The sequence below is a fragment of the Crotalus tigris genome, unplaced genomic scaffold (assembly GCF_016545835.1).
Source record: "Crotalus tigris isolate CLP2741 ecotype Arizona unplaced genomic scaffold, ASM1654583v1 scf7180000017814.3102382, whole genome shotgun sequence".
Classification (NCBI taxonomy): domain Eukaryota; kingdom Metazoa; phylum Chordata; class Lepidosauria; order Squamata; family Viperidae; genus Crotalus; species Crotalus tigris.
Window position 1 is genome coordinate 2,204,259 of NW_024096652.1, and position 19,771 is coordinate 2,224,029.

General features: G+C 38.5%; 2 protein-coding genes across 3 annotated transcripts in view; one reads left to right on the top strand and one right to left on the bottom strand.

Annotated features, from left to right (window-relative positions):
* The first annotated feature begins 247 nt into the window (after window positions 1–247).
* Window positions 248–16,983, top strand: OTOP3 (otopetrin 3). 2 transcript variants are annotated; one of them, XR_005556639.1, is made up of 8 exons: window positions 248–472; window positions 5,533–5,967; window positions 6,294–6,430; window positions 7,074–7,132; window positions 8,392–8,510; window positions 9,434–10,365; window positions 11,060–11,355; window positions 16,930–16,983. XR_005556639.1 is itself a non-coding variant. In XM_039342894.1 (7 exons), exons 2-7 carry the CDS (start codon window positions 5,574–5,576, stop codon window positions 11,228–11,230), a joined length of 1,812 nt encoding a protein of 603 aa, XP_039198828.1. In that variant the 5' UTR covers window positions 248–472; window positions 5,533–5,573; the 3' UTR covers window positions 11,231–13,823. The 2 variants fall into 2 exon arrangements, 1 of the variants encoding a protein (XP_039198828.1); XM_039342894.1 differs by lacking the exon at window positions 16,930–16,983 and having other exon boundaries at window positions 11,060–13,823.
* Window positions 13,572–19,771, bottom strand: part of HID1 (HID1 domain containing) — a 57,643-nt gene continuing 51,443 nt past the window's right edge. The window contains exons 18-19 of the mRNA XM_039342893.1: window positions 19,144–19,302; window positions 13,572–15,695 (exon numbers count right to left, since the gene is read on the bottom strand). Of these exons, the coding sequence (XP_039198827.1) occupies window positions 15,632–15,695; window positions 19,144–19,302 (223 nt within the window). The 3' untranslated portion in view covers window positions 13,572–15,631. The remainder of the gene's footprint in view (window positions 15,696–19,143; window positions 19,303–19,771) is intronic.

The following is a 19,771-nucleotide window of genomic DNA, read 5'->3' on the forward strand; positions in this document are numbered from 1 at the left end:
CTTTATCCAGTTTACCAAAGTGGGGCCATTTCTGGAGCCTTGGGTGGCTATAAAACTGCAGCTTTGGGGCCTTTCGTCAAGAAAGCCTGCAGCTTTCTGCTCAGCATGTTCTGAGCTGTGTCCAAAGCCTGTTGACAGGAATTGACCAGGCAGGTGCAAAGGAAAGCACTTGATTCCCATTGGTTGGGCTTTCCCAAGCTAATGAACCTCTCCGCCTAATAATTAATATAATGACAAGACTATCCCCTAAGTCAACAGAGAGAAAAAATCAATGCAAACTACACTTTCCATTGGCAACTCTGCATGCCGGTGACGACTTCTCAATTCTTCTGAGAAGAAAGAACATTTCCATCCTAGAGAAGAAATGGCATTTTAAAGGGGGGGGGGATTCTTTTTGTTAATTCAGTTTCTCTGGAAGATTCATTTCTGATCCTTTTCCCGCAGAGACTGCAGCTAAGCCACCAGTCCTGAGGTAAGAAGAGCAAGTATAGAAATCTTACATTTTCTGCTCTCCACCCTTTGCTGAAGGCTGGAGATCCCAAGAATATTCAATTCCTGGGACTTTAATGACAAAAAGAAAAATCTCTTGTAATGATTGTTTGGAAATATGATCTGAGGATTTCTGATCAGTATTTAGGAATCGTAAATAATCCCTCCCCACACAGCACTCAAACACACATACTCTAGCAACTCAGGCAATTTGGGATCTCTAGTGACTCCTTCAAGAAACAATAGCTTAAAGCAACCCAACACACATGAGTGTTGTTAACAATGGAAATATACCTTAAATGGATCTGGGCCTTTGGCCAGAAGGCGTGGTTTAAAGTCTTAAACAAAAGGCTTAATGCGGTGACCCTGGATACAGCGCCTTATTTTTTTTTAATACTATTTATCTATTTCCTCAACCCTCATGGGCTCAAGGTCAGGCGTATCCTCAAGTCTAGCCAAAGGCAAAATATCATATGCAGATTGTGGTGAAACTTCAGCATCTAAAGTACCTTTGTGGTTGATATGTGTTTAAAGATGTATAGATTTGGAAATGGAGGTGTCATTCATAGCTCCATACTTAAGTGAGTATGGCATCAATGGGCTATATAACGCCAAAGCTGCCTGTGCCCTTTTCTTTTTCCTTTTCTTTCCTTTTTTCCTTTTTGGTTTTTGGATTAGCTGGTTTACAATAATAACACCTCCATCTGCATGCAGTATTAATGGTGCTGGAAAAAAAAACTGGAAGAGCAACTGTCTATCACTGATATTTTGATGGTGCAATTTGTTATTGTTATTTGTTTTTGTTAGTTGTTACTCAAGGGCAAAAACCAAGCACAGAGCTGCTGAAGTCTATCTTCTGCATAATTATAACAGGGTGGCTCCAGGAGATGCCCCTTTTTCCTACACGCCCTCTTCATCCTACACTGAGCAAAATAGAGGTAGAAGGTTTTTTTTAAAAGAGTGAATGTTATTTTGCATGTTTGAATGACCTGAAAGGTATGAGAAGAAAAACATGGAAGAGTTGTGATTCAGATTTCACTAGTTGTTCCTTCATTGTGGATAGTGCCAAATCTTTCCATAGTACAATAACCTTGAAGTAGTTTATTTTTCCCCCTATTTTTCTATTACTTTTTTCTTGTATTTTTAACTTTTTCTTTGACCCTTTGTTTTTCCTTTTCTTTTTCGTATTTTACAGTAGTTTGTATCAGTTTTATCTTCCTTTAAAATATTTAATAAAATTATATTTAATAAAAGAAAAATTAATTTGGACACATAACGGTGGTTATTGTACACAAATTGATAAATTTGTCAGGGTTCTTTCAGAAATTTAAATGTGCAGCAACAAATTGCAAAATGTATTTTCTTTAATTTAAAAAAGAGACTAGAGAAATTTCAGCATAGCAATTGTTGACATTTATGTTGGCATTCAAAAATAACCTTTAATTATTATTTTTTTTTAAAAAAAAGCAAAGCATCTTAAACAGATATGTATCTCTGGCCTTTGATTTAATGCAAAATAGAAAATTATGGCCTGAGATGTCTTGGCACCAACTCTCATCCCAAGTAAAAGTGAATGAGGGATCTTGTCCATGTGGGAGAGAGGGAGGGAGGGAGGGAGGAAAGGAAGGAAGGAAGGAAGGAAGGAAGGAAGGAAGGAAGGAAGGAAGGAAGGAAGGAAGTGAAGGAAGGGAGGGAGGATAAAAATCAAAGAGTTAAAAAGTCCCAAGCAAATCACTTTATTGTATTAATAAATTCTGATGCAAGTACCCCTGAAAAAAGTGTCCTTCTGAAATTTGTCTGGCCTGTTTAATAATTATTTTTCTTTGCTGGCATTTAAGACTCTTTTCTGTTCCTTATTTTTTCATTTGCCAAGAATTATGTTATGCTAGTACAGCAATGCATTAACTCTCAATTCTGGCAATCTGCAAATCATTTACCAGAGGGTGCTTTTCCATTTGTTGCCCCAGCTCTAATCCTCTTCTGCATTTGCTTTCAGGCTTCAGTGACTTAGGCTGCAATGGCATACCCCTTTTCCCCAGAAACAAGCTCCCCATAGAATCCAGTGGCATTTACATTAGAGGAGGCCTCTAGCAGATTGCAAGGATAGGCTGCAATGCCCTTGGCAGAGTTTTTGTCTGAATACATGTTACATAGAATGTTCAGGGCTTTCAGAAGGCGGATCAAAGTATTATTATCATTTAGTGGTTTTTGTTCTGTTACAACCACTTAGCAAAGAAAGCAAAAAGCAAATGAAAAGCTTGGAATGAAAAAGAGGGAACCCAAAAATGGTGGGAAATGCTTAAGGAGAAGTGGTAAGACAAAATAGCCTGAAAGAGAAAGATAACACCGGATGGCTGGATATTTATTACCACTTTACTTTATTGAGAAGCAATAAAACAAAGTTTTTTCACTGCCGCTTGTAACTGTCTTTCCAAATATGCTGGTACGACTTGCAACAAAATGACCATGAATGCTGCATTTGTATAGGTACTTTCCAATCGGGTATTGGTAAAAAGATAAAATGTAAATTCCCCTACAATTGGGAATAGCCTGATGTGAAGAAGGATTAAAAAAATGGCGTATGTTTAGCCTTTAAAAAAGTCTAAGGGGAGACACAATAGTAGTCTTCCAATATTTGAAGGGCTGTCCCAGAGAAGAAGGTGTGGATTTATTCTTCATAGTATTGAGGGTAGAACTCAAAACAGAGAGAGATCCAAAATTGAAAGAATGAAGAATTTCATGACAGTAAGAGCCGTGAAGAAGTGGAACAGGCTGTCTTCTCAATTCATGGAGGTTTTCAAGCAAGGATGGATATAACCATTTGTTTGGGAAGTTCTAAGGATTCCTTCCTTTGGCAAGAAATTGGATTAGAGGACTTCCAATGTTCCTTCCTATATTCTATGAACTCTGTGCCATCCGAGTATATCTAGTACAGAGCCAGTTGAGCTGCTTTGCAACTTCCATTTGATTCCCATGTTTTATTACACTGCAGAAGTGCAACACAACACATTCTCATTCTCAAACCTCCAAATGAACACAGCAGCCCAAAGAGGTTGGGGACATCTTCTATTCCAACATACTTGAGCAGGACCAGCATGAGGAAGAATTCACAACTCTGACTTTAACACAATCTTCTTTGCTTCTCCAAACTTGCTTATATTATATTGCTATTTATTGAAAGACATTAAACTTGTACTTGAGAATATTTTTATGGAACAGAAATGTTTTGATGTTTAAGCAAAACAACAGAGGAACAGAGAAAACTAATACTTTGGTAAATGCATTAGACAGAGATAAAAGTTCTGTAATTTTATAATCCTCTGAGTTTAGTTGTTATTTTTTAATTTATATTTTAATAAGTTATTGTAAATCATTGAGAATATGATTGAAAAGTTACATAAAATACTTAAAAAGTCAGTAGTACAGCCCACATGGGAAATGAAAACCTCCAAACCCTTTTTCTCTTCAATAGATTGAGTTCAGGTATTATGCTAATTTATGGATACTTTTTTTCATGATTCCTTGATCCACAAGCAAAATAGAATCAAAAGTCATAATTCGTATTGTCTGGGTTCATATACTGTGTTCATCTGTAACGTGCAATTTATTTGTGTGCAATAAATATTTAGCTAGTGTGATCCATAGTTCAACCTGAGCTATATATATTCTCTACTATAGGTATTAAATCGTAGTTTGTACTTAATATCATGTAGAAAGTCACCTGCTGCAACTTATTTAAAAACTATGGTTATAACACATGGTTTAATAATGTTTGAATTCAGCCTATCAAACTTCGACTGAGAAAGTTCTCACATACTCAACTTTTTACAAAGTCAAACGTTCCATAATTGGACAAGCAGATGAGGCTGGTAGCAACTTTTTTTCTTCAAGTAAAGACACATACCGGTCATAGCCTGAGGTGATTATGAAATGGTTGATTTTGTACACATTTCAAGCATTCTTACTATTTCTTCATACATATGAGTAATTCAAGTTTTTGTTCTTGGGGGAAGCTTTTTGATCTCATGACCATGACAGTAATCTCCTAATCCTACCTCAGTATAGGCACTTTAGGAAATTTGCAAACAAGTTTTGGACTCTTCAAGTTCATACTTCTTTCTACAAAATATCAGCTTACTAGGAAACAAACTAGTGGTGTTGCTCCACAACTTGACATGTTGGAGTGCTGTCTACCACTTCAGCTTACATGTATCTCTTTTCTAGACAGATGGGCACAGAACTCTAAGCAGAGCTCTGGGCTTCATCTGCCTATCATGTCAATTTTCTCTACGAACGCTTCCAGAGAATTAGTGGGTCTCCCAAGAATTCTTGGGATTTTACATCACTTCCAATTGACCAGTCTTTATAATTCCTTCCCATCCCCACCCTTCCAATTCCAGTTCAAAACAGTCAGTGATCAATCAATGTTGTTTCAACCACTTCGACCTTATTATTCCCTCTTGGTTTGCATCTATAACACACATCTCTTCCCCATCTTAAAAAAAATATTAGAATGTTTGTGTTCTCCATGTTTGCATTCCTCCTTTCTAGTTCAAACTGCTATTGAAAGGCACCTGTTTTGTATCCGTCCCTTTTTATGTAAAAATGTTTTGGTAGAATAATTAGGACCTGGAAGGCAGAACTGTCTCCTCTAATGAGATAACGTCGGAGATCACATGAAATGATTCAAATGATTCACATTGATTCAGTGCTGCTTCTGCAGCAAACAATACAGCTTCAGACAGAAATGATCCTCACTGGAGGATGGATCAGGATATTATACCGGAAATTATTGAAATGTTCAGCATGTATTTATTTATTTGATCTAGCTAGCCAACCATGCAGACTCAATGACATTTTCTCAGTGAGAGATCTTGGCACTTATTTGTTTTAATTAAACAAACTTACATATGCCCCATCTCCCCAAAAATTGGTGACACAAGGAACCTCATCACTATCAAGGGAGGTCTACAGATGCCATGTTGGGTATTCAGGACCTACATCTAAGTCTTCAGTATATCTCAACTTTGTTTAATACCATAGATAAAGAATTCCAGAAGCAGTACATTTATCAACCAATTGTCATGGACAGGAAAGAGATAATTCAGGAGGAACACCAACTTGAAGAAACTGGAGATGAATTGTTGACTACACAGCCAGAGTCCTGGAAGATCCATTATGAGAAGTCGTGGCTTCACCAACATTGCTCATCATTGTTACCTTGTGACAAGCAGGCCCGGAAGACTGGGCAGCTCTTCTCTGGACTTCTAGCCATGAATGTTGTGTTTCTTGGCAGTGCATTCATATGTAGCATGATTTTCAACAAAGTAGCCATTACATTGAGAGATGTCTGGATTTTCCTATCCATCCTCAAGATCCTATCCTTGAGCTGGATAGCATATTACTTACTGTTCACTAGAAGGAAACCACATGCCATCTTGTATCAGGATGCCCATGCAGGGGCTATTTGGATTAGAGGTAAGTATTGCTGCCCTATATCTTTCTCACAATACTGTAACTGATTATTTGTAACATTAAGGCAGAAGTGAGCAACCTTTTCAACCAAAGCTACATCTTATAGTTTCCAAACACTACTGGAAAGATATATGGTGACACAGAAACATCACCCAGCGTACAGACCACACATTCGGCACCTTTTGTATAGATACTGTAGACTCTGGCAAAACTGAAAAATTATTTGCTTTATTTGATCTGCTTTTCACTTTCTAAATATGTTATTTGTGCATGTGATATTGATAAATGTAACTGCTTTGTTGTTAATGAACTTTTGTATGTCCATATAGGGTCTTTAATATTGTTTGGAGTATGCAGCGTTGCCTTGCACAGTTTCCGAATTGGGTATGACATTATCTACATTCAGAGCGAATCACAAATGGAAATCTTGTTCCCATCCATACAAATACTCTTCATCTGCATTCAGGTAATAGATCTGCTTTACTACAGGTTCCTAAATAGAGTGTATAGAAAGGATAACCATTGGAGGAAAGGCATTTGCTCCTAACTCAGAAGACTAACTCAGAGATTAACTGAACCTGATAGCCACTATGTGTATACAGCATATGCTAGCATTGCCAGTAAATGGCTTCAGGGGAAATTGCAATGCCTTCATTTACGCGTCCAGGGCATCTTTACAAAGAAGGAAAAGAGCAAACACCCCCCCCCAGGCGTTGCTCCCTTATCCTTTTGCCTCCTGCTACTCCAAGATGCTCAATAGACATGGAGAAATGAGACGTCGGGATTATTCTATCTGGAGATGAAGGATATAAAGCATATTTCTTATTAGCCAGGGTAACCAGTGCAACTCATGGTATGTGGTTGTAGCTCTGGTCCCATAAGCTCTAAACAAGCATCTCTGGAGAACAAATGGAGAACATGAGAAGTATCTTGTCGCTTAAGCCTTGGCTATAGCATACTGAGAAATAGCTTTTCGTCCCTGCAATACTGTTTTTTCTTGACCAAGAATGCAAGAATTGAACCCTTTCCCTTACAAACTATTGTACACGTTGTTGCATAGATGTGTTTCCATGCTTCACACCTACGTTTACTCTCTGCTTTCCTTTCAGACTTACTTTATATGGTGTCATGCAAAAGACTGTATCCAGGTTCAGCACAACCTCACCAGGTAGGGAAATAGAAGCAGCAAGCATAGACAGCTTTTGAGCAAATGGGAGCAATACCTTGTATGTTACTGTTTGCAGTGACTAAGAAAAAGTATATTTCATCCATATATATATATATGTCCCCTTGCTGATCCAATTGCCTACTCATTGCCCTCGTGACAGGGCCACTCTTCCTGATTGCCTGTGACTGCCTTAACTGTTCCGCCCTCTCTTTTTTGCACTCTAACATTGTATTTTTCTGCTCCGTCATCCTTGTGCTGCCAGGACGCTGGCAGAGGACCAGCGAAAGCTAAGTTGTTTTAATCTTGTATATAACTGTTTTTATTGTTTTAAATGTTGTTTTAACAATAAATAACTGGAGTATACTCTTCCCGAAGATCGAAGATTGCATCATTGAACAAATATGCCCGGGATTCGTATTTTTATAACCATTAAGGACGTGTGTGTGTGTGTGTGTGTGTGTGTGTGTGTGTGTGTAGGTCTTTGGTTATTCGGGTTTTCTCCCACGTACAATTGGAAGTGTCTTGGCAACGTTTCGACGAAGTCCCATTCCTCGTCTTCAAGCTGGTGTTTTCGGCTTCATGCTTCTAGGAGCACAAAGCCGAAAACACCAGCCTAAAGATGACGAATGGGACTTCGTCAAAATGTCACCAAGACACTTCCAATTGTACACGGGAGAAAACCCGAATAACCAAAGACCTACATACAAACACCCGCGAAAACCTCAAAAAACATATATATATATATATATATATATATATATATATATATATATATATATATATATATACACACACACACACACACACACACACACACACACACACACATAGAAAAAAAATCCCCCATCACTATCTGCTTCATTCTAAGACCTCTTCCCTTACTTTTTTCTCTGCCTTGTGACCCAGAGTGGAACTGCTCTTGAGGGGTGGCAAAGAATTCCACAAACCTGGCACACATAAACACACACTATTTCTTCTTATGATGATTACCTGCAGCTCTCAGGATTGTCTCTATATTGAAAGGCAATCTTCTGGAGTGGGATGGTATTTTAGGTAAAACTGTATTCTCATTCTAACTCAGCTATTTAATTCTTGTGTAGCTGTCACTTGGAAGTCTCCAATTCAGCTACTGATGTGCTGATTTTCATACTGCACAAGTATGGAAAAAGAGAATATTCAGCAAATCAGTGTAATACAACTTGTTTCATAAAGATCAATGGAGAAGATTATTTAAAAAGTGTGTTTTCCTTCTTTGGCAGATATGGGCTAATGCTGACCTTGTCCACTAACCTCCTGTTATGGCTTTTAGCAGTGGCCAATGATACAGTTCACAGACAAATTGAATCAGAATTTAACCAGTCTCTACAAAGATATAAAGGCAAGGGTCATTTTCTGTTATAAATTAATTCCAATGAAATTGACATTTTCTTCCTATATGTATCCTAGAGCAAAGAATTCCATCCCATGCATTTCAAAAACTGTCTTTATATTTCATGTTAAATCGCAATATGTGTTGATTTTGGCATAAGGGGTTGTTTCTATGGTTTATAAATCCTGGTCTTTGCCTTAATCTTTGCCACACCAAGATTAAGCAGGCTATGGCATCCTCTCTCTCTCTCTCTCTCTCTCTCTCTCTCTCTCTCTCTCTCTCTCTCTCTCTCTCTCTCTCTCTCTCTCTCCCTGTGTGTGTGTGTGTGTGTGTGTGTGTGTGTGTGTCTCCATGTGTGTGTGTGTGTGTGTGAGAGAGAGAGAGAGAGAGAGAAAGAGAGACAGACAGACAGACAGACAGAGACCAATCAGCAAGATGAAAGATGAAGAATTGGAATACAAGTTCCACCTCTTTTGAACATGTGTGCAATGTGAGCGCACATTCAAATGGGGTGCTCCAGCCATCCCCTTCCCATTTTACATGCACACTTAATGGATGCTGCATAAAAAATCCAGCCATTAGTACATAGGAAAGAAATAATCTAAAGCTTCCTGATATTGATTCAAATTGGTAGCATGATAAACCAATTGATTACTTGGTGTATGCTGGACCTTCAGGTTCAGCATTTCACTACTCAACAGAAAAAAGACAATACCATACTCACCTACTGATTTAAACAAAATTCATAATCATTGTCAAGGATAGGTTCTTCTGTCTTCTATGATAGTAGCACCAAAGTCTGAGAAAATTCCTTATTCGGCCTAGGTGTTTACATATTATAACTTTATGCATTTTGTTCCAAGCAAATCTTGTAATCTGGAAATCTCATATCTATCTTCTGCATAATCCTCCATTTTCCCTATCTTGCTCAGCTAATTTGACGTTCTCCTGCAAGGACTCAAACAAGACCACCTGCAAGATCTTCCAAAAAGGATATATTTTGTTATATCCCTTCAATACAGAATACTGTTTGATTTGTTGCTCCATGCTGTATGTCATGTGGAAGAACGTGGGCCGGCGCATAACCCAGAGCCATACCTCTGGAATCCAGCCTAGATTCAAACTCCATGGCATCATCTGGGGGCCTTTGCTTGGTATCGCTGCAATAATTATCGGTATTTGCACTTTCATGATATATCAAATCCAAGCCACCAGTTCTTTCCCTACCTATATGTCATTCATACTGTATTATTCCTACTACATTTGTTTATTGCCTGCAATGACTGTGGGGGCTTTGGCTGGAACTGTTGTCCATGCTTTAGAAGAAAGAGAGCTGGATACTCTGAAAAATCCAACCAGAAGCCTTGATGTCATCCTGCTCATGGGAACAGCCTTAGGCCAAATCGCCATCTCGTATTTTTCCATTGTAGCCATTGTGGTCACCCATCCAATAAGCATGTTGAACAGCATCATTCTAGCCTATTCAATAAGCCTCATCATTCAACACATTTCCCAGAATATCTTCATCATTGAGGGCCTCCACAGGCAACCATTACTGATGAGTGAGGACTCTCAACTTGCTGCACATTCCACTCAAGGGCCTCCCTCCTCCCAAGTTCTGCCTAATGAAGATAGGGCTCTATCCCATCTCTGTGAAGAACCTGTCCCATCCCCTGCTGGTGAGGAGACAGACAAAAGTGAAAGAGAGAAATGTGAAAACAGCTCCCCAAACATGGATAACTTAGAGACAAGACAGGAAAAACAGAGTGTTTCGTGGACTTACATCCAGGCCTACAGGCATCTGAATTGGAAAAGAAGAGCTCTGAAGGAGATCTCCAGCTTCCTGATCATGTGCAATATCATTGTGAGTACTTATATAAATGACATAACAATTGAAAGTATAGCCTAAGGTACTAGAGATGTTTTGAATGACTATTCTATTGAAATCTCTGACCAATGGCACTGTGACCAAGTTTGGTTAAAAAGGTAGTCCGAAATATTTGGGAAACTCTAGCTTTCTAATTCTGCCATATGTTTTCAAGCACCATTGTCAACAATGGACAAATTTGGCTAGACCTTAATATAAAGTATGGATCAGCATCCATCAAAGGATCAATGGTTTTTTTCCCCATCAAAATAACCTAGCACAGAAGACAGCGAAAGGCTTTTGACATTATCAATTAAAATTATTATGCAGGATTTCTAACTTTCTCTCCATAATGTTTTTTTTTTTTGAGGCAAGAAAAATGGCTAAGGATGCAGAACAAAAACATGAGGAAAAGGAAAGTTACTAAGGGAAACGCCTGAACCATGAATTAGGCATGGAAATTGCATAGTGAACACAAATGAACAAAAACTTGTTCAGATTTTTTCTTTGTGTAGCACAAGAACCAAGGTTGTTAAGATTTTCACTCACCGGAAGTGGAGAAACTAGGAAATACTACCAAAAATTAAGATAAAATGACCATGTTTTTAATAGTAAACACACATATCCACATCCCACCAATCAGAGAAACACTTTTTTCTGATCCTGTTCTATTTTTATATCCCCTTTCCAGCTGTGGATTATGCCATCATTTGGAGCACATCCAGTGTTTGAGAATGGAATAGAGAAATCATTTTATGGCTATTCCACCTGGTTTGCCATTGTCAACTTTGGGCTCCCGTTGGGTGTGTTCTACCGAATGCATTCTGTTGGTGATCTTCTGGAGGTCTATCGCTCTGCCTGAAGCAATCTAAATTTTCTCATATTGCTGTTTTTATTTTGCTACAAATGTGATTACAAAGACCACAAATGATTTGTGATATCATTTTGAATAATTCTTTAATCAGAAAAAATACTCTGATCTTGTCGGTAAGTAGTCCATTAATCATTGAAGGTTCATTTCTCCTTAATAGCTCTTAATAGGATTGATTTGTTCTGTACACATTACTTACAAAATCTAATTACAGTGACGCTGAACAATTATTAACCTTAAGAATACAAGTCTAATGTCACATTTGAAAGAGAAGTAAACTATGTCGAGAATGGCAATCCCTTGGGTAAAATGGTCATTTTTTATTACTGCAACAATCCTTGGATATGGCTGAATCATTGGGAAGAGACTAAGAAACGGAGCACTTTTAAGTTAAGGACATTTCTATCAATGTCTTTTGAAATGGCATGAAAATATCCCAGGTGTGGCACCTATTTACATCTATGATCAAAGCACAAAGATTGTGTCATTCATATGTATGTGATAATACAAAGCCATTCTAGATATGTTTGTGACAACTGGCCTTATATTTTGCATCAGCGGAGGCAATAAATGTAATATTTAGGAAGACTGAAACATAACTTTGATATCAAGCAGATAATAAGAAAACATCTCAAGTGGATTTCTGATATACCTTGGGAGAATTCAAATTTTATAACTTGGATCTATAGCAATTTTTTTTTATTAAATGATAAAAAGTGTGAAAAGAGCAAGGCTCTCTCCTTACAAATCGACAAGCAACTTTGTTTAGGATTCCATACCACGCCAATAGTCCCATTTACACTTGGATAGTCTTGCCCTGCACTAGACAGCCTTACTCAGATGATCCCCACACCATGATGAAATGATTGCTTCTTCCAAGGCTATGTTGTTAGACCAGGATCATACAAATTTTGAGTTAAGCCAGGTCAGGAATAATCCTGTTTTCATTTTTTTATCTTGCACACCAAATATATAAATAATTAAAACCGAAGCAGGAATAAATATATTAAAGCAGAGTAAAATATCAGGTTCAGGATCTGATCAGAAATACTAATTTAATTATTGAAATATGCAGAAGCAGAACTGTGGAGAAACTTCCAACCTCTTAAAAATGATAATTAGCTAAACTTTCCAGCTAAACTTTACTACATGTGCTCCAATTCAGGGGTCCCCAACCCCCGATCCATGGACCGGCACTGGTCTGCAGCATGCCAGCAACCGGTCCACACAAACAAGCGAAGCCCCATCCATGGCATGCAGGCAGCATGCAAAACCACACCCCCTCCAGTCCATGGAAAAACCTTTCTCCATGGAACCGGTCCCTGGTGCCCAAAAGCTTCAGGGCCACTACTCTTAATTGTTTGCTCAGAGTTCAGGATACAAAAAAACAGACTGCATTGAAAAACCGCCTCTAGGTTATTGTAGATGTTTGATTATATAAGGGATTAAAACTGATCCAAGCTTTGCAATCAATCTACCTTTTAGTAATAACTAAACCTTTCTCTTTGATAAGAGGTAGCAGGTGGAAGTGTAAACATTTCTTATTTTATTGCTCTCCTGTAAAATAAATCATTTCAAAGTTACTAAGATAGAGTCCAGGGCTTGGCTTTCTCACATCTCTTACTTTAGAAAAGTAAGCCAAAATAGGCTGCAGGAAGTTTATTCAGCTCCATTCAGAAAACCTCTGCTCCAAAGAGTCAGCTGGCCCAAACACCAAAGAACAAACGTTGTTAAGGGTTGGAATTTTGCATTTTGGCTAGTTTTGTTCTGTTTTGTATCAATTAAAGTTGCCAGAGGAAATAAGAATCGAGTAAGTTAGCATTCTTAAAAAGTTGTCCCATTCTTCCCAGGTCGAAACCCAAGGTCCTATCCAAGGAACTTACTGAAAGTTGGTGGGTTTTGAGGAAAAAGCAGAGAAAAGTTAGTGCTCTGGCAATAAAGACCAGTGCAGTTTGAAGCAGATACGCGAGCCAAGAAACTTACTGAAAGTTGGTGGTTTTGAGGAAAAGCAGAGAAAAGTTAGTGCTCTGGCAATAAAGACCGGTGCAGTTTGAAGCAGATACGCGAGCCGTGGCTCTTAGACCAACTGGTTACCCAGAATCTAAATATTTCTTTCAAATTCTGAAAAAAGAAGTCTCACATTCCTCACTCACAACAACTGGCAAATTCACGTCAATTTCCTTAAATTTCATGTTGCTTTGAAGGTACATTTATTTTGTACATTTTAATTCCACAAACTCTTCTAGAATCTGGGGTACAGGCCACCTGTCCCCTTCTTCTCATTAGCAAATGTGCTAGTGTAACATGAACAATAAAATATTGATCCAAGAGCTCCTCTGCAGCCGTGCCTTTAATGGAAAGGTACATGTTGCAAAGAATGCCACAGCATCATAAATCAAACAGTAACACAAATAAGCTAATAAACCTCTTGTGATATAGATAAAGCCAGCTAAAGCATTTAAGATAATTTTATCTTCATATGTAAAGTAAATAGTTTATAGTGCAATTTTGATTCTTCAGGGAACAAAGAGCAGAGATGCAATTCTAAAGAAAGAAAAAGTCAAGATAAATTCACAAAAAAAAACATTAATATACAACAAAATGCCGGAGCGTCACAGAAATGTTCATACACACATATATGGGAGCATTCATGTATACAGGTGAAAGACATGGATCAGTGTTTACTAACAAGAATCTTTACTTTGTAGTGAGATACAAATATGGTGCAATTGATCAGAACTTTAACTGGGCATTGCCAAAGACATTCAAAGGAAAATATAATCTTCATTCTTTCAATCGGCATGTAATAAGAATTAAACAGCAGGAGGCTTTTGTTAATGAGCAGGACATGACATGATAAATGTCAAAGGGAAAAATGTCAAAAAGGAATAAAGTGATCTTATTTATCCTTTCATCAAACTAATCTCCAACGGCACCTAGTTCATATCTACAAATTGCTCACTTTAATGTAATAAAAAACAAGAAAATGTTCTTGAGCAGAAAAAAAACTAAACTGCATTAGAATTAATTTTACAAGTTTAAGTTGCACTTTCCTTTGCAACAAGGTGACAATATTTGTTTAATGTCACGTATGAAAAAGACAAGATTTTATAAAAAGAAAGGGCTCTGCAAAACAGCCTCTCCTATTTCTCTGTCTAGGGCTCAAATAAAAACTGGCAAGAAGGAGATAACATACTTGCCATCTTTAGTGTTGAGCAAAACACACACTAATACGCTGCTGAAAATTTATAAGCAGGAGAATTTGTTGTACATTAAATCAATTATAGTTTAATTAACCAACTTAGAATACAAACCATATTATGTGACTTTCTAGAGAATAAAACTCCATTCCAGCAGTCTGACTGCTCATTTCAATACATTAAAAAAAAAACACCAAACAATAATTTCTAAATCCCTGAAAATAGCATATGCTCAAGCCGTTTCCTCATCTCTCAAAATGTCCCACAATATTTTTCCCAGAGACAATTCTTGCAATAAACACCAATTTTAAAATGTGAAATATATTCAAGACACATATCCATATTTAAAAGGAGTTCCTACAAGGTTAGGAAAACAAACAAAAACGGAATTTGAATGTTCCATTACAATATCAGGACAAAGAAATTAAACACATTTTCTTTGACAGGGGAAAGCGAACAAAACCAAAATGTTATCCTGAAATAATATAAATAAGTAGACTGTTGGGTCAACAGTCATCTCCTAAAGCAGGGGTCTTCAAACTTGGCCCTTTTATGACTTGTGGATTTCAACTCCCAGAATTTCTCAGCCAGGCACTCTGAGGAATTCTGGAAGTTGAAGTCCACAAGTCATAAAAGGGCCAAGTTTGAAGACCCCTGTCCTAAAGGAAACTCCTTCTCATCCCCATATGATGCAATAAAACAGTGGGGGAGGGGCATGGGAACAGAGGATTGGAAAGGAAGGGCTGAGAGCCTACATTCTTTGGAAAAGAGCCACAAAGCTACTTCCTGCAGTTGCGCTTTCTTCACTGGTCCACTTTCTAATTCTTTACATTCACTGTCTTTCTACATGAAGGCTGAATCTGACTAGGGAGTGAAAAGATGGCTTCTCTAGCACTAGTCAAATTCAAAATTGCACCAAAAAGCATGGGGAAGGTCTGATAAGCTCTTGTTAGGTTTTCAGTTTGATTCCTAGCAATGGCCATTTCTCCAACAACTTTTCTACACTCCTTTTCTTGGGGGTGGACAAAGTTAGGAAGGGCTGCTGAGTTTTAAAAGTGGAGGGAAAATGGCTGTGATTGTCCTCTAGAAACATGCAGGAGGCAGTGAAATGAAGAAAGAGCTGTGATGAACAAGCACACAGCAAGATCCTTGTTTCCTGTGTTTCTGCTCAACCGGAGGCAAGTTCCGTTCCTCAAACGCGCTGAATTTCGAACAGCTTTACATCTGTGTCATACCAGATAGGAGGATCCACATTCCTAAAGAGAAACAGATATTCATTCCCTTGTACATAACATAAATGTCAGGGTGGAACCGGGAAAACCAGTATGTTTCCAGCACTTTTTAACATGTGCAATCAGGCAAAATCAATAGACCCAGTGATATAGAGAAAGAAGCTATTTAATAGACAGCTATTTCTAATGACATTTTATGCTATTTGAATTCTTCAAATTCATTTGTAATCTATATTTCTTAGCACTAATGTAGTCTTTAAAATGTATAATGTCCATGAGAGTAATCAGGCTAGAAAGCAGGAGACCATGAGTTCCAGTTCTGCCTTAGGCATAAAAGCTAGCTGGGTGACTTAGGCCCAGTCACTCTCTTTCAGCCCAAGTCACCTCACAGGGATGTTGTTGTGGAGGAAATGGAGGATAGTGTATTGGATATGTTCACCTCTTTGAATTATTTTGAAAATAATAAAGGCAGGATACAAATAAATAAAAAATAAATATAAATGTCCTGGATCAGACAAAATCTATCTTAATCCAGCATTCTGTTCTCACCCTCTCTTTCTTCCCAGGGCTAAGCAGATGGTTATGTAATTGTTCTTGCATGCCTTCTTCAAGTTTATCTCCATATTCCTGAACATGTAACTCTAGGGGTCTTCAAACCTGGCAACTTTAAGACTTGTGGACTTCAACTCCCAGAATTCCTCAGCCAGGAATTCTGGGAGTTGAAGTCCATAAGTCTTAAAGTTGCCAAGTTTGAAGACTTCTGATGTAACCAATACTGTAAATGTCATCCTCCCATCACCTGAATATCATTTACATGGGAGTTGATTTTTAAATTAGAAGACAGCAAAGATACCATACATGATTTTCTAACTAAGAAATCACCTATGATGGCATTCCAAACTTCAACTTCGTTTTCAATTTAAATTTATGCACTGATTTCAGCAAATACTACAAAAATAAATTAAAACAAAAACAAGATGGCAAAACAATCTTAAGATTCAGGTTTAAAGCCAAATAAAATGAAGTAGGAACAAGTTACATATTAATTGAATGGAACAATTCTGCACTTCAATGTACATCCTCTAATTAAATTCCAGTACAGATTGAGACTTTAGCCCAGACGAGAGAGGAAATAACAAGCATATAATTTCTCTTTCAGTTTAAATGCATTTAAATCCAATATTACAGGGCTGGTGAAAAACAGTTACCCTTTTTATTTTTAGCATCTAGTAATAATTTTAAAATTTCATTTTGACAGGTTGTCCTCTTCTTACAACCATTCTTTTAGTGACAGTTCAAAGCTACAACGGTGCTGAAAAAAATGACTTGTGACCTTTTTTCACACTTACAATCGTTGCAGCATCTCCATGGTCACATGATCAAAATTCAGACAACTGGCTCATATTTATGATTGTTGCAGTATCCCGGGGTCATCTTTTGCAACCTTCTGGCAAGCAAAGTCATTGGGGAAGCCAAATTTACTTAACAACCGTGTTACTAAAAAACTGCAGTGATTCACTTAACAACTGTGGCAAGAAAGATCCTATACTGAGGCAAAACTCACTTAACAATTGTCTTACATGGAGACCGTTTCTGGACTTTGTGCTTGAGGTGGAAAAAAAATGAAACTTTGATTCTGGGTTTCACTGATTAGATTGATTTGTTGTTGCAGAAATGGCTAGTTTTTACTATTGTGAAAAAGTAAAAAGTTGAGGCTCAACGTTAATGCTTTATTCTGCTGCAACAGGGGAAGTCAGACGTCAATCTCTTTTTTTTTTTCCCCTCCCTTTCTTCTCCCTTTTTTCTCCTCATTGTGTCCTACTATTTGCTTTGTATTTTGTATTTTACTTTACAACTTAATAAAATGTTATTTAAAAAATTGTTTTACTTAGCAATGGAAATGTTCGGCTTAATTGTGGTTGTAAATCGAGGACTAACTGTATTTTTTTTTTCAAGTGTTCAGATCCTAATTCATTTCGGCCTCAAATGCATCTTAACTTCAGTGAGTAAAAAAAGTTTGGTCACATTTTATAAAACATCAAATTTAGTTTATTAAAAAAGAAATGTCACTCCCTATACAGCAGGGGTCTTCAAACGTGGCCCTTTTATGACTTGTGGACTTCAACTCCCAGAATTCCTCAGCCAGGCACACTGGCTGAGGAATTCTGGGAGTTGAAGTCCACAAGTCATAAAAAGGCCACGTTTGAAGACCCCTGCTATACAGAATCTGAACACATTAGAACAGGCATGTCAAACTCGAGGCCCGCGGGCCAGATCCGGCCCGTGATGTGTTTAGATCTGGCCCACAAGCAGACTAGTAGGAGAAGGTCATTGAGTATGTAGGGGGGGGGAGCTGAAATGACAGCAGCGCCAGACAGGCCTGGGGGAGAGTCAGCTGGAGCTGCGGTGTTGCTGGGGCTCTGCTGAGGCCCTGGGATCGGTATACATGGCTCTAGCTCAGTGATGGGGAACCTTTTAGAGACTGAGTGCCCAAACTGCAACCCAAAACCCACTTACGCATCGTTGAGTGCCAGATGGGTGTGGCCCATTGGGTGGACGTGGCTGCGGTGGTAATGGCAGACTGGGTGGGACTAAAAAGTTCAATCAATCAATTCCAACTTTGCAAGATCTTTTTTTTCCCGCAAGAAGTTGAAATTGACTGAACTTTTTTTTTTTGCACACTGCGGCGGAGGCCTAAAGTGAAAAGGTTTTATAAAACCCAACTGAAGGCCTAGGACTGGGGCGACAGCACGCATGCCCACAGAGAGGGCTCTGAGTGCCGCCTCTGGCACCTGTGCCATAGGTTCACCACCACTGCTCTAGCTGATCGGGGCTTCCTGTAGCCTCAGGGATGGCCAGCAGCCATACACAGTCTTTGGGGGAAGAGTCAGCTGGAGCTGTGGGGCTGCCCAATCAGCTCATGCAACTCCAGCTGATGAGCGCTGCATGAAAAGGCCAGCCGGGCAGTGAGTGAACGCATGGGGGAGGGGAGGATGCAAAAAGAGGGGTTTTGCTGGGAAGGAGGAGGAGTGAGGGGGGAGAGAAGGTGATAGGGAGGAGAGGAGAGATGTCAGTGGAGCAAGCCTCAGGGAGAAAGGGGGATAGGAGAGGAGAGGCTTCTGTGGGCCAAGCCTCAGGGAGGGAAGGGGACAGCAACTGGCCCTTTGAGGGCAACCATAATGCTGATGTGGCTCTCAATAAAATTGAGTTTGACACTCCTGCATTAGAATCACAGAATTTGAAGAAAAAGTAATATATATTGTATATTATATAAACCAGCAGCACGAAAGTAATGCAAATTAAATTCAGTGAATTAACTGCATCCTTCTAGTTTAAGGATATCCTGTGACTCTAACCACTGAATTTAAAGACCAAGCTAAACCCCAGGCTAATACTTCCGGCTCAAAGAATGTTCTCATTCAGCATACTAATGGCAAGTAAGATGAAATTGGATAGAATCCTGCTAGCTTACCTCAGATATATAACTCCCCACATGTAAGTACGGAACCACATAGCAGTGCCAGAATTAGCCTGGTATTTGCGGATCAAGATGGGATGAGGGACAGGAAGGAGCCCCACCAATGTGCCATGTTGCAAGAATTTCAGAATCTCAGATTCATCTGTAAGGCCCCTGCAGAAAGTGGGAACACATTTACCTATACAATGCATTGCATTCTCTCTAATGCAAATTACAAATAATTGGACATGCAGGTTTATAGAAACATAAGAAAACTGACAGCAGAACAAGACCTAGTGGTGCATCAAGTCTGCCCTTTGAAGGTTTTTTAAAATTTGTAATTTATTTATTTAATTTTTGATGGACATGTGTTTATCTCAAGCATGTTTAAACTTAGTTACTGTTGACTGACCCACATTTTAATCATCACCATGCTCCAAATGGTAGATGACTTTCATTAGGACTTCTGGTCTTTTTATATCTCTCACTAACATTCAATAACATCAGCCACAATATTCTTCTGGACACCTTCAAAGACATGAAGCATCTTTTACTGGTAATTCCACTCCCTGAGTGGGCACTTCTAGTCAACAGTCATTAAGGGAGAAATAGTTGAGCATATAGTTGTCCAATAGGACTCAGG